This window comes from Bacillus rossius, chromosome 6 (assembly GCF_032445375.1).
Source record: "Bacillus rossius redtenbacheri isolate Brsri chromosome 6, Brsri_v3, whole genome shotgun sequence".
NCBI classification, from domain to species: domain Eukaryota; kingdom Metazoa; phylum Arthropoda; class Insecta; order Phasmatodea; family Bacillidae; genus Bacillus; species Bacillus rossius.
In genome coordinates this window covers 6,777,393-6,799,693 of record NC_086334.1, presented here as the reverse complement: position 1 = coordinate 6,799,693, position 22,301 = coordinate 6,777,393, and the positions used below count along the sequence as shown (strand labels likewise).

Here is a 22,301-nt window from a genome sequence, read left to right as displayed (position 1 = left end):
CAAACTTAGAAATGACCCTCCGAGTATACTTTTTTTTCTCATTTATTTTTTTCTGTATGCAAACCAACATATTATACAAACAATAATAATTGAGCTCAGGTTAAGATATGTGCAGGTTGAAATACAGGTTAACTCTCTAGGCTTCTGGAAATTATCTTACATTTTGGAATCTCTGTTTCTTGGCGATTATGTTTGACACCTACGTGTGAACTATAGCAAGAAAATATTTTATTTTTAAACACGGAAAACCAACATTTTTGGGACTATTTTTTCCTGTTGCATAAACTTTATCTTTATTCAGAAATTTACTGGTGTAGGTACTTGTCGTTATTAGGTTTGATTTTATTTTCGCTATAAAGTTTCTAAATAGATTAAGTTAATATTAGGTTATTATTTTTTTGTTCTAACATAAACTTTTCTTATAAAACTTAACATTTAATATGTGAAAAAATATTATTGTGATATATTTTTGTTGAGCAAAAAAATATAGTGAAAATAGGATGGAAAAGTCAATAAAGCTTAATGTACATTTTAACCTCCAGATGTCCTCCCTGAGCAGCAAAGTTTACAACTTCTGTAAACGAACTATAACAACCGTTAAAAGTTTTCTATATCAAACGATGACATATTTTGGAAGTAAATTCTGATAGACACATTTTATTAAGCCAATAAACATCAGCAGAGTAAAAGGCGCCGTATAGTTGATGTCTACCTGTGAGAACTAATATTCTAAGCAAGGCTGATTGTGATTCAGAATTTTTTTTCTATAAATACGTGTTTATTATTAACCTTGGTTGTTAAAGGTGCGTGGATTATATCTGGAACCAGACTCGCAAACTGACGAGAACATTTTAAATCTCAATGATATATAAAGTTCATCAAACTTTGATGAAGTTGTACATGAAAGCCCGAGATTTTTGGTAAGGTAATAAATATATTTTGAAAATAATATTTTTTATTCATATTATAATTATAGCTCAAGACTATTACAACATAAAATATATAAAAATAGCTTATTTAAAATAAAATAAGATAAATAATTGTTATTAATTTACCAAAAATGTGATAAAGTGTTAAGTAATAATAATGTTCTCAGGCTTTCACGGTCGTTGTCTGAAGTACCTTGGCTTCTGGGTTGTAGACGTGTCATTGGTGAATAATTCACCGACGTTTCGGTCGACATCGCAGTCGTCATCATCAGTTACTGTTCCCTGATGATGGCGACTGCAATGTCGACCGAAAAGTCGGTGAATTGTCCGCCAAGGACACGGCTACAACACAGAAGCCAAGCTACTTTGTTAAGTAAGAAACATGTATTTTTTTTTTTATAAAATGAGTCCATTGCTAACTGTGTAGGTTGATTATTGCTGTTTCCTTGCGCTCTTGTCTTGGTGATGCAGCAGCGCTGCTGATGGTCGTTGCCTTGTATCGCGCCATGCTTCAAGCCGCAAGGGTTAATGCATTCCGGAAGCAGAGGCAAGCTAACGCGCTGATGAGATTTTCATTTGCAATTTCCGCGGTCTAATATCACGCCGAGGCGTCTCAGGGGAAACCCCTGCACGGGGCTGCTTCTGATTGGTGGTTAAATATTAACCCGGGAAAAAATGGAAAATTCTCCGCGTTTATAGCGAAACATACGAAAGTGGCTGACCTGCAAAATAAACAACACCATTTTGGGTATTTTCCCTCGAAATTTGTATCGTTACAAAAACATTACCGCTTTGTTTATAATTTATTCATTGTTGATAAATGTTTTGAGAACCTGATATCCCGGAATTACTAATCTCACAGAATTTTAAGTATCATGATGTATCCTATGATTCGGCACGCTTTGACTGCGGCGAGAACGGTCTGGTATCTGATTGGCCAATCCACTCCATTGGGTATTCACTGTTGCATTCAAGCTGACCTGAAAATTTTGGAATGGGCTTCTGACCACATTTACCGACAAAATCTTTTTAAGATTTTTAACTGACAAACCTTATTTGGAAAATATTTTTGATATTTAAATGCTTCATTGAGCGAAAGAAAAATTAAAAAAATAAAATGTTCGCATTATGAACATCTTCTCTTGGATCTGTCTCGCCCGGGAAGAAACGTGTGCTACTTCCAGAAAGCGTGCTGTAAGAAGATTCTCTACGGCAAGACGAGGTTTGATCTTTTAAATATTTTATTTTTGAAGTGATTCTGCAGGAAGGATGCGCGGATGTCCAAGATGGAGGGAGGGTCTACCCTGGCACGCCTGGCCGCGCCGGGCCTATACTCCCGACTGGTGCAGCAGCAAGGGACGGGCCGGCCATAAACCGGGGGTGAACTCCTCCGCACGCGCTACTCGGCAGGTGTGCGTGATGCCGCTCTGCAGGGGCAGCGGCGACACATGGCGCCGACCCCTCTCCAGAGAGAGAGAGAGAGAGAGAGAGAGAGAGAGAGAGAGAGAGAGAGAGAGAGAGAGAGCAGTAGCATAGCTTTCGGTTCAGAGGATGCCGAGACCCACGCACGCGATGGTTATTAAAATAAAAACTCCTGCCCCGTCGCATCGCCTTCGCACCTGTGGGACGCCACACAGCTGAACTCAGCCCCCCCTTCCCCTCACCAAAAACACGGGAGTTCTCTCTGCACACAGAGGACACAACAGCCCGAATAAAGAACCTCCAAGCTTCATTTCCGCACCTCTTTCCCAAATGCCAGGCCACAAACCAGTCCTTAGCTGGCTCACAGCAAAACTGAGCTCTCCTAAAAATAGTTCAAATTCGTTAGTCTCAATTCACCCAAGTAATTATGATGTATATGGTTAGTTTTAGTAAAAAAAATTACGTCCCTAACAATGCACAGTCGTGATTTTTGTATGTATTGTTTGTATGCCATTTGTGCAGTGGTCGGAAATCGGATTTTCCACTGCAGTTCAACGTCTTATCTGCTATCGTCAATCAACAGTTACTCGAAGTTTGTCGTTGGGAACATTTAGTAGCTGTGTCTCTCTCGGACTGCAGGCTGAGAAGCTGGTAGCGCGCAGTAGCGTCCACGTGGTTGATCGACTCGCAGAAGACCGCATCACGTGGTTGACTGGCTCGTGACGCGGTCCGAGTGGCTGACCAGCAGTCGTACCAACTGCGCAGTCGTCTCGGGCGCGCAGACGTACGTAGTTACTTTCTTCATCTTGGTTTCACTACTCGCAGACAAAGAATCATGTGCGCCATTCAGTTGAGGGGGAATGGGGAAGGATTCGACCTTGGCCTTTAGCCAGGAACTATCCCCTCCTCTTTTTGAGTGAATTAAAAATAAACAGAACATGGAAAACTGAAAGTAAATTATCTGAACAGATCCTCCTATATGCAAGACCAACGTTTAACCGTTGCACTTCCTCGTCGGCTGTAGTATCCCCACCATACGACGAGAAACTATTGGACATAAAAGCAGATTGTGTTACAAAGTAAAATTGAAATCCCTACAGTGGTTTCGGAATTTCTTAGTTGGCAAGTTTGGCCATGCTTGCAGGGTTAAATTCATCTCTTACCATTTGCAACAAATTTTTAAAGTAGGCATGTACAAACGAGTCTATTTCTTAATCACAAAAGTGAACGAGAAAGGTGAATATAAAATTGATTTCTAATTACAACTCTTGATAATATGCATGAAATATAGAGTACCACGGTACAATGCATATACATATTATATTCTGATGGAAGGTCCAATTTTTTTTTACAAAACATTTGTTACTTGTGCTATTGGCTGGAATTAAAAATTGCAGGTGGAAACCAATGTTTAATTTTATCTTCAAAAGCGGTTTGTTTACAATGGACTTGTAAAATAAAGATAATGAAAAATAGAAGCGTCAGTACATTGCACTAACTACCACAGAAGTAGTCGTATCGCTAGCATGCTCGATAGAAGTTCGATACAGTTTAAGTCGTACAGAAGGTGTACACATTTTTGAACGAGAAAGAGGCTCGTGTGTACTGGGCTTCAAGCTCCTTGTGGGAATTCAGTTTCTGTGGTGCAGTTGGCCGAACCACCAGACACTGTGGTGCAATTGTCGGCTGCACTAGACTCTGTGGTGCAGGTGCTACAGTGCCAGACTCTGTGGTGCAGTTGGCTGCAGAATTAGACTCTGTGGTGAGGTTGTCTGCAGCACTAGACTCTGTGGTGCAGTTGGCTGCTGCACCAGACTCTGTGGTGCAGTTGGCTGCTGCACCAGACTCTGTGGTGCAGTTGGCTGCTGCACCAGACTCTGTGGTGCAGTTGGCTGCTGCACCAGACTCTGTGGTGCAGTTGCTGCAGCACTACATTCTGCGGTGAGGTTGGCTGGCGCAGCAGCTGACTTTGGTGCGTGGGACTGTGGGTTTGAGTGCCAGGTGATGCTTGGACGCGTGTGGTATTTCAAAATTTAAGTTCAGTTTTGTCATGTTTATAAACCATTTTCCAATTAGTTTCCCGACACAGAAGCTGAATGAACACGAAATAAATTTATGCGAAATAGATGGAAAAAGTGCGTTTGATATCTGACAGCGGAATTTTGGGCGATATAAGTGTATAGCTTTAGCATGTTATAAATATTTTAGCTAGATGAACACTTTCGCCGAATAATCTTTTGGTTTGTAGACTTTAAATTGCAACGATACAGTAAATAGTTTAAAAACAGCTCTCTTAATTTAAATAATTAGATAACTGAATTAATCATGCTTTTTTGGTGCTAGCTTATACTCGAACAACATGTGCATACTCAATGGATGTCATTTTAACTTTTCCGCCATTTATTTATTTTTTAAGTTTTTGCATTAATTAAGGATCATTCAGAACGTATTCAAACACTCGTGATCCAATAAGGATCAATATAGTGTAGAAATAATGTTAGAGTTGTAGAATGTTGGAAAATAATAATGCGAATTGAATTTCCACTAGAAATAGCTTTTTTAAATTTATAACTTTAACAATACAAATGGCCGTTATTCATACATAAATTAATGTTTATTTGTCTGTTATTTTTTCCCTGATGTGTTCCTAAACCATTCATACGATTGCGATGATACTTTTAAGTGGTTATGCGCACGCCTGCGAAAGTTCCTGAATAAGTTTTACAATAGGTAGCGCGTGACTCGTTTCAACAAATAAGCGTATCCCCTTATGTATAAAAACGACTCTTACTGCTTTCGTCATCTATTTTGTTCGTCTTATATGCGTTCGCGCATTGTTCATCAGACCTCAATGAATTTTTTTTTGCACACCTCACTTTGGAACACGAGGAAGGTCACTGTTATAGGTTGATGTTTCGAACAAACCAACCGCTAAACGAAAATCTTAAGGTGGCGTGCGAGTAGTATCGGAAAAATTACCGGTGAGTGGTTTGTGACAGTTCCTATTTTCTATGGTGAGAAAGATAATCTTGGCACGAGATTTCGAGAGAGATAGAGATATAGAAGAATAAGAAGAGATATAAATAGATAGACTTGCTTTGTATATGTGTACCTACTTCAAATAAATTACAAAAAAAAAAAAAATAAGGATAATCGAAAGAGGGTTTTGACGCATACCGGGAGTTATGTTAGCTAGTATAACATAAAATAGTGCACGAAATGTAATAGGTATTTTGTTGTTGTTGAGTCCCGTCGGCGGGAAAGCCCTGCAGTGGTGCCAGCCACGAGTGACTCCAGTGGCGTAGTGACGAGCTGAAAGCGAACTTTTGCGCGGGAGTTGGCTGCGGCCGAGTGTTTAAAACTGCGACCCGCCACCCGCCATGCGGGGCGACGCAGCTGTTTGCGGCCGCGCCCCTTCACACCTCGGAAACCACCCCCTCTGCCCCTTTTGTCCTGCTCAAACATCCGCGCGACCACCCCTCTCCGGGTGAAGGGTGGTGGTTGGGGTGAGGGGGCAATTTCCGGCCTGTTTGCCGGCGGAATTATCGGGTCCAGATGAAAACACGCGCTCGCAGGGCTGCGGGGAGGAGAAAAAAGGGAAGGGGGTGGTTTGGGGCGCTCTCTGGCTGCTTTGTTTGCAAGTCCCTCGCCCCCCCTCCTAACCCCCGGGCACTGCGCAACCCTTAGCGCCGCCGTTATCTGCCGCGGAGCACGTGGCTCCAAACCACCCCCCCCACCCCCGCGGCCGCTCGCAAGTCTGGACACATATTTTTGCAGGGGTCGCCGTGGACATTAAACCACCCCTTACTTCCTTACAACCACCCCACAGTGAGTGGTTGTCCCACGCACACCCTACGTTTAAGATGGCGAACGTTGTTTTATTGGCATGGGGAGAACGAGTATCTCATGGGTGCAGGCAAAAAATATCTGTGCATTTTACAGTTAATATACTTCGCGCAGAAAATCACTGATCATTTTTTTAGTAAAACAAAAACAAAAAATGTTTTATCGAAAAAGTTTTATTGCAGTGACATGGTAGGCTATCAATAAGAAAAAAAGAAAGATTTATTTCATCTAAATTTACGGAAGAAGAAATTACCATTGAATATCTGTAACTTTATTGTATGGTTTTTTTGGGTACATAACTTGTTTATCGTTAAACTAGCTAATGCCCTGCACATAATGCAATGCCTCAATTTTTTTTTTAATTTGCTTGAATGAGGTACACATACACAAACAATCTCTCTACGCTCTCTCTAATTCTCTATATTTCTATATCTGTGTATCTGTATCTCCCTCTATCTCTTTGTATGTAACTATATAGCAATGAAAATTTTTAATATCTATGTTTCATTTATTTTTTCTTACTTGCCACAGGAAAAAACATAGATGTTTTAAAACACGTGAGTATTCGAATGCAACGCTGTGTCAAAATTTCAAAGCAATCGGTTAATAACTTTCGGCAATTTAAGATTTTGAGCTAACGAGCATATTAATTTAATTTGTGTAGATTTGTGTGCTTGTGTTTTCACCAGGTACAGTTATTTATACCTCTCAATGTTTACAAAGTGTTTAACATGTACGTTGGCTTTGGGGTCATGGCCATAACTGCAGGTGATTGCTTCCCAACGGCTCGTCACGCCGCCAGCTCCACAGGCGACATGAGCTCAGCGAGTACCGGTGAGTACCAGTGAGTGCCAGAGAGTGCCAGCGAATACCAGCGAGTACCAACGAGTGCCAGCGAGTACGAGATAGTACCGGCGAGTACCAGCGAGTACTAGTGAGTGCCAGCGAGTACCAGCAAATTCCAGAGAGTACCAATGAGTTTCAGTGAGTACCAGCGAGTACTAGTGAGTGCCAGAGAGTAGCAGAAAGTGCCAGTGAGTGCCAGCGAGTACCAGCAAATTCCAGAGAGTATCACAGAGTACCAGCGAGAGCCAGCGAGTACTATAGAGTACCAGCGAGTGCCAGCGAATATCAGCGAATACCAGCGAGTTCTAGAGAGTACCAGCGAGTGCCAGCGAGTACTAGAGAGTACTAGCGAGTGCCAGCGAGTACTAATGAGTGCAAGCGAGTACTAGAGGGTACCAGCGAGTGCCAGCGAGTGCCAGCGAGTGCCAACACGCGCCTCTTTGAGGAACCAGGGCTCCCGCGAGAGGTTAATAAGCGCGATGGCTTCTCGACGGGGGAAACAAACACGCGCGCAAGCAGGCCGGAGCTGAGGAACGAGTCCGCCTCGCCGTGCACTTCATCAGCGTTATGGCCGCGGAGCGAAGAGCCTTTTGTGCGGCGCGACCTTTTGTGAGGTGTTGCTTTGTGCCGTCTTGCGCCGGCTCCTGGGAGCTGCTGCCCGCCTGATAACCGTGATTAATAATGCTGGCTGCGTGGCGCGGGGAGGCGGCGAGGCACGAGGTGAGGCAGAACCCACGCCCCCCTCCCCCTGCGCCAAAGAACCCGGGGACCGCCCCGATGAAAGACCTCTCCCTGCTTCGCCGGGCTCGTTAAGAAATTAACCGACGAGAGAATGTTTCCAAGAGGTCTGTCGCCGTCGGTGGGGGGGGGGGGGGGGGCGGAGGCAGGGGAAACCGAAGAAGGGCCTTGCATTTTCATCACGGGTCCCCGCGGAACCGGCGCGACCTTATTTCACGCGCCGGCGACAGTGACAGATGCGCCTCCAGCCAGCTCTCGTTCCGCGGCGACTGGGATACAATCCCCCGCGACGAGACGCGAGAGTTATCGCACGACCCGCACCATTACTACCTTTATTCCGGCACGTCTATTTCATCAGGTGCCTTCTTTTAAATGTACTAAATATTTTTTTTGACGTGATAACGGGTCTTATATATATCGATGAACGCCGGGCTGCACGCACGAAAAAAATTGTCAAGTTCCACCTGAGCCGAGCGTGCGAGAACCGGCCAACCGTCGTGCGAGAAAATCTTCTATAATATCAAAAAGGTTAAGGTGTTTTTTTTAACTAATTGTTTGTGATTATATTCAAACAAATTATTTAAATTAAATTTGCAAAAACTGTAAATAATATTTGAAAATTTAAAAAAAAGTATGCAATTTTTCATCAATGTTTTCTTATGACTTTATCACGTAAAATTATCGTCCGTAAACCGACTTTACAGACAACCCCCCCTTTTTTTATACGCTCGAGTGTTAAGATGAATAGATTTCATACTCGGTTTCACACATGTTGATGTTTTTTTTCTCGTTATTACTTGTATTCAAAGGCTGTTTATAATCTTTCAACTCTAGGCCTCTCTTGCATTTGTTCTTCTGCCATAAATCTCTTCAAATGATATTTACTAATTCTAATTACACGTGTGTGAAAAGGCGCGCAAGTATTCGTAATTATGATCACCTACGCAAAATTTTACACCACAATATTACACTAAATGAACAAGAGTTGATAGCCTGCATCTATTCGACGCCATTTTGGATAAAACAAATTTGTGATATAATTTTTACTGTTGAAACTTAAATTCTGAATCAGCTTAATAAGGCTTATGTTTCTTTGTAGGTGAAACTTACATACTGATTACTGTCGTTTAAGAAAAATCAACACATGCTCACTGTAATCTGGAGAAAGATCTAGTCTGAAGTTTGCACTTCAATTTTTTTCCAGGCTGCCTCGTCTTTTATTCCAGTATATCTAGCGCAGAGAGATATCGTCTTCTTTTTCACCGTGGTTGGAAAGCGCACATCTCAACATTTTATCTGATTGCGTTTCTGGAGCGATTCCAGAGATGTTTGACGGCACTTGTTGAGGTCGGAGTTCACGCATTCATGTATGCGATGTGATAAAATACAATATGCGGCGAAATTTTATCCCTTTCTCCCACAAACCAACGGATTTCTGTACAGATAACATCGATACCATACAGAACGGACAGAAATTAGGACATGAGCGTAATTTCGTGAAGTAAAAAATACAGTAACTGCATTGACGTCCTGCAGCTATTTAAAAATAAATTCCAACATACCATTTAATAGATGGTTTCTTCATTGCAATATGAAATGTTGTGAGACGTTTGAAGTGTATGAGTAAATTTGGTGTGACATTAAAATTAATATAAGGAAACCTTTCTAAAATGTTTTAATTTTAAATTATTGGCGAAATTTTATAGAATAAATATTAACAAGTATGTGTTTTATTAAAATTTAATTTAAAAAAATGAAGAAAATGCTCTGTTCCATTTAAATGTATTTACTGAAAATAATTAGGGAGTGTGGTAACTAGTGCCTGGTTTGTATTATTTCTGAGCTTGAAGTAGATGTTAAATCTAGCCTTTACATGTCATACGCAAAAGAGGTTTAGAAAATCGTTTCACGAGAACTAAATTTATGAAAAAAAATCTTGTTTCTCATCTTTTAGTCGAGAATGGCACCCAGACCATCCAGGTGAACATGTTCCGTATCAAAGACCGCGAGGACGCAAATGTTCTCTGCAGTGGTGCAGCTGCAGAACGGCACGCCCGCACGCCCACCGCCCGCCTTGCTGCGGCGGTATGCGGGTGGACTACCTGCCAGGCGCTCCCTGCACCGCAGCAGGACGTGACTCGAGCCTACCTGTCGCGGGTCTCGCTATCCATGCGTGAGAACTTCGTCACGGCGTGTTTGGGGAACGTTTTAAAAACAAGTTGTTTCTTTGATTTTTAGGGCTGAGGCTTTATACGTGTCGATTTTTGATTTGTAAACATCCTAGCTCTCGGTTTACGGAATTTCGTAGGAGTAATATCGTGAAATAAGTCACAAAGATGGCGGGCGGACCAACGTGTAGCACCGTAAACGCGTATATAGTCCCTTTCGTAAACATTAGGGGACACACCAAACGTATTGGTGTGCCTAATATGAACTTCATGATAGTGAAACTACCCTGGATTATATTAGGTAAACTAGCCATACTAAAAATAATATGTATTCTTCTTCTGATAATACATATTATCCTTATAATTAACCAACAGGCTCAGTATCACAGTATAACAGCGCCCTAATTAACCTCAATGAATTTTTAAAAGTTTTAAAATAACATAATATAATATTATATGATTATATAGTTGAATGAGACCAATAAGGTTATGTTTTTAAGGAAGTATTTACAGACTGATTTTAGTCGTTTAAGCAAAACCAAATATATAAACATATACTTAGTGCTTTAATGTGTGTTTTAAAATGTTTCAGGTTGATATTTTAGTAATGCAATAGAAGCATAACTTCTAACATGTGTTAGTGTTTTATTTCGCCAAGTAAGTATGACTTATAATGCGCGTACGTAAGTACAAGCATTCATATTTTATCCTTTCAAAAATAAATTTCTTTCTGTAATATTTTGACACTATCAGTGTTAAAAAAATCCTTCATAAAACATATTAAATTTTCTTTCCATAAAAAGTATCTAGTCATGATACATTTGAAAGAAAATATCCTTTTTCTTATATGAGTTTTATAATAAAAGGAATATACTATGATAGAATAAAAACTTAGAAGATAGACTAGTTTTGTAGTGAAAATTAATTATATATATATGATCTCAAATTGTGACTTTTTTCTTATAGTAAAAAAACAAAATTTAAAGAATTATTTTTTTTATGATTTAGTTTCTAAACAGTAATGTCTGGATAGTTAAAGTGGCTAAAATGGGTGTTTTAAAAAAATGTGTAGATACGAAACTCTTTAAACACATTTTTAAAGAACCATAGTTATATTCATTTCTACGCAATGAAATGTATAATTCTCATAGTTTCCCATTTCACTACGATAAATTAATAAATTATTAAATTAATTATATATACATTTTAATACTTTAAGGAAGTTTAATAAATCAAATACTGTGTTTTACAAGAGACAGACCAGAGTATGAGCATGTAAGAATTGTCTAGGTATCGTGTTATGATATAACTTTGTCTATTTTAAGTTTTTTCTATGCCTTCCATTCATGTAAATGCTGCAAACTATATATATACTAATGTGTGTGTAATGAAAACCATCACACACACAAACTGTAAAAGTTAGAAAGTCAAAAGATGAAGGAAAGTGATCAAGGAGTGTGAAATAAAAAGAAAACACTTGTTTAACATATTTAATGTAAATTTTTCGGAGAAGAATTACTAGCAGGAATTAAAATAACAAATTTTGGAATCGAGACAATTATGCGAAGCTAGTAATAATAATATTTTTTAACGTGAAAAGTTTTTTTTGAAATGCAGTTTTTAGTTGAGCTTTTAGTTGTGACACTATTGACAAAGTCTCTTAACATTCCTCTAAGCAAGACATAGTAATTAGTTGTTTGGAGGGTACTGTTAGGAAAAGTGCTGCAGTGGCATTTTTATAACTGTCTTGAAAAATAAAAACATTTTTTATGAATGCACAACATGATCAATTAATGTACAATATAATTGATTTATTTTACAAATATTAGGCCAACAAGTGTCCGGTGCCGAGGCCTGACGTGCAGTGAGAATTGGCTAATTAAGTGCAGAGTTGATGCTGAACGTAGTCTCTGAGGGCTGCGTCGGATGTCTCTTGTCCCAGTTTCACATTTTGGCACTTCGAAAATGGATTCTATTTTCACCGAGTTTTGTTTGTATGTACAATAATACTGTTCAGTTTTTTTTTCTCTCCGTAAAATTGCTATTCGCCAGTAGAAACATGCCGAAGACACAGTTTCAATTCTCATTCGTGGGCGTAAAACATTAAAACTTATTTAAGATAAAACTAAAAAAATAAAAAAAATAAAAAGTTTTCGTGAAGGTGGATTTTTTTTTTTAAACAGCGTGTATGTACAAAATTATTATCTGACAAATTATATTCAGCTTAGTTAATTTTGGACGGTAATAAAAATTGTTAGCTAAAACCACAGTTTTAAATAAATATATTTCAGAGAACTTCATTGAAGGAAGGAATTTAAATGCAAAATATCATTAAGCATAGTTAAGCATTTTTTTCTTCACAATATCACATTTTAACGAAAATGGCACCGCATTGCAAGAGAAAATGCACGAAAACGTTACTGTAAGTTTATGTTTATGTTTTTTTTTAATCTTTAGCATTCTAAGAACACTTACCTTCCATACAATTTTCGTGTCTCATAGCAATTATTTTCACTCTGCATTGCAAAGTGCAATTTTTTTTGTTTTAAAACAATTTAAAAACAATACTGAATCACGATTAATAGTATTTAACAAGCAAAACAGTGGATAGTTTTCAAGAAGGCAGAGCTATTAAAAATACACATATAATTAATTAAACGCCTTTGCAATTACTTCAGCATGGAGTTAATTAAAAGATAATCATACGGCTTTTTAAGGAATCAAAGAAAATAAATTCTACAGTTCTGAACAAAATAAAAAAATAAAAAATCATTTTCTCCGAATTTTTCCTACAGGTTACAACAAAAAAATCAACGAAACATGTAAGTTGGGGTTTTGAAAACATTGGTTTCCTGCGAGGGAAGAGCAAGCCTCTGTCAAACAGGGTGTGTTCAGAAACTGCCCCGGCGTGGGCCAGGAGATACAAGCGATTGGACGACGCCTGGCGCGCGGGCAGCGGCAGGTTCGCTGCAAAAAGTTCGGAACGCACCCGCCACTCGCACGCGCACACGGCCACACACTAGCTTCAGCGCCGCAGCTCCACGCTCGTGGCTGGACGGGCGTGCTCCCTAGCGGCCGGCGCGGCCTCAGGGTCCGGTCAGCAGCACCATCACGCCCGTCAGCACCAGCCGGGGCGCCGTCCATCTCACCACCGTGTGGCAACCTGCGGGGGAGACACGAACAGCCATCGTCAGTCAGCTGGCGGACCGAGTGTACCTAGTCGGTCGGCTGGCGGACTGAGTGTACCTAGTCGGTCGGCTGGCGGACTTAGTGTACTTAGTCGGTCGGCTGGCGGACTGAGTGTACCTAGTTGGTTGGCTGGTGGACTGAGTGTACGTAGTCGGCCAGCTGGCGGACTGAGTGTACCTAGTCGGTCAGCTGGCGGACTGAGTGTACTTAGTCGGTCGGCTGGCGGACTGAGTGACCTAGTTGGTCGGCTGGCGGACTGAGTGTACCTAGTCGGTCGGCTGGCGGACCAAATGTACCTAGTCAATCGGCTGATGGATCGAATGTACCTAGTCAGGCAGCTGCTGGCGGAATGAATGTACCTCGTACCTCGTCAGTTGCTTAATGAGTCGAATGTATTTTTCCAGTCACTTAGTGGGTCAAGTGTACTGCGCCAGTCAACTGGTGGAAGGAGTGTACTTCGTCAGTCACCTAGTGGGTCGAGTGTACTTTGTAAATCAGCAGCGTATTGAGGGTACCTAGTCAGCCTTCTGGTCTGGATTGCACCCGCCTTCGACATTCAACTGCCTCTTTAATTTTAATTTTTTTATGTGCCTTTGGTACAGGCAATTGTAAGATTTTTGCACTTTCGAACACATAAAATCATACATAATACATATACATACATATATAATATACAAAACATATACACATACGATAAAAATTTAAAATTCAAACAGACATGTATAGTTATGATTGATATAATATTTACCATTATACATAAAAATAATTATCCTAAACAAGAATAACGTTAAAACTTTATAAGTGACTTAATACTAAAGCAACTATGCAAGTTCGTGTTGTAAATAAAATGGAGTAATATACGTCTATATCGTGGAAAATTCCAAACTGGCTGGCTTGATTGGAAACACTCGTGTTTTTTTTGCGTTACTGTACCACACGTCATCTGATAAGTTATGGATAGAGACCTGCAAAATTCGCGGATTCATTGACCTCTAGGTTAGACTCCACAGTCCTTTAAATACTTGCGGAAATGACACCTGTTCATTGGCTACTGACGCGTGAGACGTCTCAACTAGGCTGTCCGTAATTCGGCACTTTCTTGGTTTAGTGTTTCCCATTGGCTCACAGTTCCCCGAATAAAATGTGGGCCAATCGCAGAAGTAGTACGAAGGTATAGTTGTTTTGATGCTAGCCTATCGCGAAATGAATCCGCGAATTTTGCATGTCTCTAGTTATGGATATAGACCGGAAATATTCGCGGGTTCAATGACCTTCAGGATGGACTCCATTATCTTCTACACACTCGGGCAAATACCACCTGTACATTGGCTGCTGACTTGTGAGTCGTCTTGACTGGGTGGCCTGTGATTAGACACTTCTATTAGTGAGGGTCTCTAATTGGCCCTCAGTCCTCCAGATTAACAGTGAATCAATGGCAGCAGCAGCACTGAGGTATAATAATTGGAAATAGCATAACACGAAATGAATCCGTGAATTTTTCAGGTCTCTAGTTATACATCAATATCAACCACGCGAAAACGAAGACGAGCCAAGTGCAGCCCAGCGAAGATTTGTCAAAAGGCAGCAGCTGAAGCTGGTATGTAAGGTTACAGGAAAATAAATAACGTTTCAATTATACTTAAAATCGCCAATTTAATATCACTCTAGAATTTCAAGCAAGGTTTGCAGTAAGGAATTAATGAACTTCAAATAAGAATAATGTTTGTTGATTTTGATGAGAAAGCTTCATCCATTGAAGTCGTATAAAACAATCACACACCTTAAACAGCTAGTCTCTCAACTATGTTTTGTTACTGGAGAAATAATTAAAAAAAAAGTAAAACTTTTTTATAAATTGTTTTATAAAAACCATACAATATTTAAATGCTGCTGTTTTAAAAATAATACTTAAATAATACACTGCGTGTCTATAATGATTGTCCCATGCGTATTTAGGTCAAGATTAATGAATCGAATGGTTCGTGCAGGTAATAAAGCCCTCGGGTGCAGCAAAGTGCAATGGCGCAAGGTGTGCTCGTGCGAAGAAGACAGCCGGCATGTGTATCCAGTAACACGGCACCATGCGGCAACTACCTCCCTCCCCACAGCTCTACCCCCTCCACCCGAAACCCAGGCCCGCCCCCCCAGCCGTATGACTATTAATGCCGGCGCGCCCATTAAGCCCCACACGCGTTCCGGTCGACGCTGCAAAGAACAATGACGTCATTTACATGCATGGAAATGGCTCGCCCCGGGGTCTCGCCCCTCCACTCCCGCAATCCTGGCGGTGGGGGCGGGGAGAAGGGGGGGGGGGGGGCGGAGGGGTTGCGTGAATAAGTGAAAAGCTCCGTTGGGGGTGCGAGAGAGCCGTTGTTGACACCAGGTGTGGCACCGCACTGGATCCGGGGGTGTTCCGGGGAGCAGCCATGTTGCCTGGCTCTGCCCGGAGCTTCCATCTCACCTCTCGCCCCCTCTCAACCCCCCACACACACAGCCTCCCAGACGCCCTTTTTACCCTTTTCATTTCTCCCCCCTTTCGCCGACCGGCGCATGCCGCGATTCCTAGGGTCGCCGTCTCTGCTACGAGCGGTGCTGCGCTCATAACGATAAATATTGAAGCAGGCATGGTGTTGGCAATTACAAGGTAGATTCGACGCTTAGAAAGAGGACATTCGTTTTTTATGCATTATTATTTTATGTTCTGGTTTAAGACCACTACCAACCTCAGTGACGTATTGTGAAGCGCATTTGATTTCCAGCCCTAGGGTCGTGGATTGCACTACATCTCAGAAGCAGATATATTAGCTAACTCATTTATTCTGAAAGAAATTATTTAAGCCCTTTAGCGTTCCTATATTCTTCTTGATACATGAACATAACGTTTCAGTAAAAACGCATTTAATTATAAATAATGAAAATGAGAATGTCATTGCTAAGTAATTTGAAGGATAACATGTCACAATTGATTAGTTGGTGATCCGCCCCATAAAAATGCGGGGACGTAAATATTTTTTTAAATAATGAAAGTACATTTAATGGACGCGTATAAGATATACTTAATTAACTGAGATTGACGTTCAGCGCTGAAATAGGCGGTTTTTTTTTCATGACATTAATTGCCGCGATCGATTTTGGTTTGCTTGTGGAGCGACAAATTTGTCATTACAATTACTAGTCAAAATTATAATTAAAACAGTGAAATCGCTTCAGAACAAAATTTAAAAATCAATAAATCAAACATAATTATTAAAAAAAATGATGAACAGGTCTTTCAGTACTTGCCAAAGATGTGTAAACATCCAACCTCGCTAACGAGCAACTTAGTTGTTATCATTTTGCAAATAAAAACATATGATACGAAACTTAACACGAAATTTAAAGTAGAATTCTTTAAAATTTCGCGAAGCTAATAAATTTATAAAAAAAAAGTATTAATTTTAGGAAAAAAAAAACGGTAAAAACTTTTCTCTCCTTTTAAAACCTAACTATGATTCTGTTTACTAAGATGGTACTACTTATTGATTTCTCAGGACTAGCCGAACAACAGGAAAGCCGAATGCGCCACGTGTAAATGCAACAACGCTGAAACTGTGACATTTCCACCCAGATTGGAATCATTATCACCTTCATTTTTGAAGTTATACTTCTTTCGGCGAATTGAGGGTGAAATTTCAGTTTGTATCAAAAATGCAATGAAATAAGCGCGCATTGCACAAGGTAAATTCAACAGGTTGAAAGTACAATGCGCATTCATGCAGAAACTGCCATCAAGCTGGCGGACCCAAGGTGGCCTAATGCACCTGTATATGTTAACTTTCGCAAACATCAAGGTGTGTACTAGGCGTATTGGTGTGCAAAATTAAACTATATGGTGGTGAAAATCATCTTAAATAAAATTTGTAAACTTGAATACACATAACAAGATATAATCGCAATTAAAAAAAAATACCTATAGTATATTTATCATGAAAATTGTGTTGGAACAAACATGGCGTCAAATATATTTAACATTTTGTTGATTCTCTAAAGCATTTCGAAAGTGCGCTATCTTTTAAGTATTTTTTAAATTAAAAGTTACAGTCCAATAGATACATTAAAACAAAATTAACACGAACCATTAAAAAAACAAACATATTCTAACACTAAGTAATATTTGATTGTGCTTAAACGACAGATATCAGTTAGTAAATACTCATGTCAAATAAATCTTAACCTTATTGAGCTGATTCAACATTTAATATTGACCCGTAAAAATTTAATCACGAATTTCCTCTATTCAACATGGCGTCGAATACATGTAGGCTAACAATTTGTTGTGTCTCTACAGTATGATGAACGCTGAGCTATCTCTACATTTTAATGAGAACTAAGGATTATCAAAGTTGTAATGCGTATTTTTTAAGTTTCATTATTTCTTTTTATGACCATAAATTACAACATAAAGTATTAAAGGAAGAGGTACTATTATGGCAAACCAATGCACTTCTTGCATAGCCCGATATTCACGAAAGTTAATATAAACGAATAATTCACATTGGTCCGCCATATTTTTGAGATTTATGATACTTCTACAGCTGGCAGCACCATGTTTAGGGACACTTTTCCGTTGTATCGACTTCTAATCCATTCAGAAATTACTCCCACCAAATTTATTATACCAAGAGTTAAGATGTTTACACATGAACAAAAAATGTTATTCCTTAGAATCTATAATGATTTAAGTTTTCAACTGAAGATTTTATTAAAATATGTCATGAATATCAACCCCACATTACCTGCTAAACTGAAGACAAAATTTTTATGTGTGTTCATAATCAAAAACTTAACTAGGTTGATATTATGCGTTTAAAACAGCAGGATGAGGCATGTCCAGTCTACGCCAGTCCCTTTAATGATAACTGGCCCACATGCTACCAATCTGCATGAGGTCGGCACACAGTTGCTTACATGTCGAACATAGGCAACTGTGCTAACGAAAACATTCCACAAATGATTATTGTCAACATACATTAAAAACAAGTGATTTAAACTATCTTAGTTGAAAACAAGTTAAATTTCTTACCTAAACAACTTACCTGAATATAATACAAAATTTTGTTCAATTAAAAAAAAAATTGTGTCCTATCAAGTTTGCCAAATTGTAGGCAGAACCTTGAAGAAACCTTGAAAGTATTATTTATTTTAGACTATCGACCCTAATATCGCTTTTGATTGTGAATGTTCAAAAAAAAATTCTTAATTTTAATTAATTCGTATTGAAAATATGACACAAAATTTATAATTTTTTTTTATCTTGATCCAATTGCTACCAAAATTCACAGGATCACCCACTGGACTAATCTGAAGATTGCCTGAAAATTTCATCAAAGTCGGACCAGCTGTTTTGGAGTCCATAGGGAACATACACACATCACACATTTCCAATGGCAAACTGATGAGAAGTGGGACTCGTTACCAGAGGGCCAGGGCTTGAATAGTGGCCCAGCCTCAACGCTAAACACCTGCAGGACAGCGAGTGCACTGCGCAGTGTTCACAGATCGTGTTGATTCTTTCCCCGGGTTCCCTGGCCTGTGTTTGGTCACTCTTCTGTGTTTCAGAAACCACACTTCGAGTCAGAAAATTCATTTGAATAAAGTGCGAACTATTAAGCCAGAGTTCCCCAACTTGCGAGAGCCCGTGCTTTAGGCTCAGACATGTGTGGACAACTCGATGGCCATGGCTTCCTGGAGCGATGTGGTCGAATTAGCCATTTAATTTTTAAAGCGATATCACCCACACAAAGAACACCGTTACAGAAGACAAAAGTACGAAGACGTAATGTTAGGTAGGTTTTTTTTTGACGTGATAACGTCTTACAAATCGACGAACGCCGGCTGCACGCACGGAAAATTGTCACGTTCCACCTGAGCCGAGAGTGCAAGAACCGGCCAAACACCGTGCGAGAAAATCTTCTATAATACCAAACAGGTTAAGGCGGGCTTTTAAACTAATTTTTCGTGATTATATTTAAACAAATTATTTAAAATAAATTTGCAAAAACTGTAAATAATATTTGAAAATTAAAAAAAAAAGTGTGCAATTTTTCATCAATGTTTTCTTATGACGTTATCACGTAAAATTATCGTCTGTAAACCGACTTTACAGACAACCCCCTTTTTTCTTTCTTTCAGTATTTAAAAGTTTAAAACTCAGAAACACAGACCAGGAATGACTTTCGCGTTCTTTTTTCTCTTCTGTAGCGACATTGCTCTTGGAGATGTGCAGTGGGGTTTTGGTTTCGACAGCGCCGTTGCCAAGACTGGCTGGGTTACTCAACAAGGGAAAGCTGTTACAGTGGAGCTCTGTAATGCCCCCCCCCCCTCCTCCCGCAGAGACCTTCAAGGACGAGAGACGTGGCGTGCAGTGCTGGGAGTGCAGTGGTCGAGCTCTGGCTGTCTGCGGTGCTGGCGCATGCGCGGATGTCTGTGCAGAGATGCGATGCTGCGTGGACCAGTCGCGTGGATCGACCCCGTGGGGGGGGGGAGGAGATACAGGAGGAGGCAGTGTTGCAGAAGGCTTGCAAGGAGCTAGGACCAGGCAATTGCGAGAAGAAGCGATACATTCAACCTTCAGGTCACTCATTTTGAGTGCCGCCAAATGTACCTGAATGATGCCTCAGCTGGGCAGAGTGTCACGCGGAACTTCCGATAGTTTTCTCAAAACCTCAACAAAATCCATTGATGTGGTAATAGCCGCTTTTTACAGTTTTTGGTCAGAAAACTGCGGCCTAATCTACCACGGCTTTATTTTCAACCAAACATTTACAGTTAACTGAAAATAAGGCACTCAGTTGGATGTTTTCGTCGTAAAAAAAACATTTAACGGCACTATAGTAAAAATTCAACACTTTTGTGGGAAACAAATATTTCCTAAAAAAATTTTCAATTTTGTACTCATTATTATGCGGATAAATATTAAGATTGAAGCAGTGAAGAAACATCCCATTTTGGAAAACCACAGCTTACTTCACTGCAACGTGCGTTCACTTAGAAATTGAGTTATATTGCCGTCATTTATATAAATGTCTAATTTTAACTTTGACTTTAACCTTACATCGTAACATATAAGTTGCGATACATATAATTTCCGCTTGAGGGATTATATGACATTCATTTTAAGAATTAACAATTTTTTTACTCATTGTATGTAAGTATTGCAATTGCACTATAATAAATAATTTGTCTTTCAGTTATGCATTAGTTTCAGAGTATAAAAACAGTGCTACTGTTAATTAAAATTTAATTTTGCAACATTTAAATTATTTTCCCAATATTGTGTGAATTTTGCTAAACTAAGTTTCTTTTATATCTAAAACAACAAATCTCACACCATAATACTACTAAAATAATGGAAAAAAGATATTGTTAAAATCACAATAAATTTATTGAATTATTTTATCGTAGAAATAATTATTTTTATTACAGGCCGAGATCATGAAAAAAAAAAACTATTATTCGGCTGAGTGAACTGGGACGCTACGATGAATCTTAATTATGTATTGCAGATGAATAAAATAATTTTTTTCTCTAAGTTCTTCAAGAACGCGGAAAAAAGTAATTTCTTGTAACGATTAGAGTTTGTTTCATTTGTAAAACTGTAAAACTTTGTGTAATTCATAAAAAACATAGTTTATCACCTTTTTGAGGCATAAAGACAAAAATCTTTTTTCTGAGTGAAAAATTAAAATATTACAGTAGATATGAAAACTATAAAACAAAAAGAAAATATTCTATTAATTATTATCAAACTGACCATGTAAGTAAAAATATGAAACTAATTATTGTTTATATGCAATCACCCAGGCTGTTGGTTTTTAATGCAGTGTGCTTATTTTACTGTAATCAACGGGGGTTAATGTGGAAATGCGTAATTAAACGTCAAATAAAATTCTCTCTCGCCTCTGTAAATTAAAATGTAAATTCAAATCAGATTTTACGTTTTGATGCCAAAATTTGTGAGGAATGTCATGGAATTTCAACCACAAACGGTATGTATTTTTGATGGCGCAATTTCATCCATGGATATCATTAGATTTAGTTTAACCACGGCATGGAAGATTCGTCGTATAATAGGATTATCCAGAGTAAAAAAATTCACAAATAAAAGATCGGAATGCATCTAAAAAGTGTATAAATTAACACACAGCACTTAATTACCTTAACAAACAATGAGTAATAATTCCGGAAGACCGTATTAATTACGCAGCTTTTAAATGTATTTGTGCAGTTATTAGTTCGAAAAATCCATTGGTATGTTTGTGTAGGTCGAACGTAGCATTTCTTCTCGCAAGAGCGCATAACGAAGATGCGATTGGAAACGGCCACTATCTTTTCATTTTTCACATCAAAACAAAACTACGAGTATAATCTAGCGTTATTGAGTTAAGAAAAAAACTTTGGTTAGGTTTTAAACTGGTTGCTACTCATTTTTGTTTTTGTATTACTTGGATGATTGGAAGCTTAGAGTATAAATTGGAAACTTTGGCAAATTCAGTGATCATGTAGCACGATATTTCAGTCCCGTGAATCACTGAAAAGTTTGCTATTTGTTAACTAATGATGTCGTGGACAACCATTTTAGTTTCGGAGGAGTTGAACGTAACGCTTGTTTCTCTCTCTAGCAGAGAACCGTGGGACGTGCCATAAAACAATTAAACACAGTTATTATTTCGTCAAACCTTATAGAATACGCATATTTTTACATTCATGACTTTGATAAATGTATTCTGAGGTAATATATATTATTACTATTGGTGGAGAAAACAAGTTATCTAAACTAAAGAGAGAAACATATTTAAAATAAACAACCAATTTTACTGTATTATAATGGACGGGAAAGAATTCTCAATATAATTGTTTTTCAGATTTCTTTTAACTGTTTCAATGGATCACTGGTATAAGGCCGTTGCATAAACCCCAACAAAAAACTAATTGATTTATAATTTTACGAATAAATATTATAATATATACTTGAAATATACTATGTTAATTAATTACATTAATATAATTGTACAGCACTTCTTAATAAGCACCAGTCTCCGTTTGGCTGGAGTTGTCTTCACTTGGAGCGAATTTAAATTAAGTGATGATAGATTGGACATTGAAAAAAAACCCATAAAATTTA

General features: G+C 38.9%; 1 protein-coding gene across 1 annotated transcript in view; it reads right to left on the bottom strand.

Annotated features, from left to right (window-relative positions):
- Positions 1–11,549: 11,549 nt before the first annotated feature.
- The window catches only part of LOC134533376 (lachesin-like), a 120,697-nt gene continuing 109,945 nt past the window's right edge, over positions 11,550–22,301 (bottom strand). Inside the window, exon 9 of the mRNA XM_063370897.1 lies at positions 11,550–13,112. Within this exon, the coding sequence (XP_063226967.1) occupies positions 13,036–13,112 (77 nt within the window). The 3' untranslated portion in view covers positions 11,550–13,035. The remainder of the gene's footprint in view (positions 13,113–22,301) is intronic.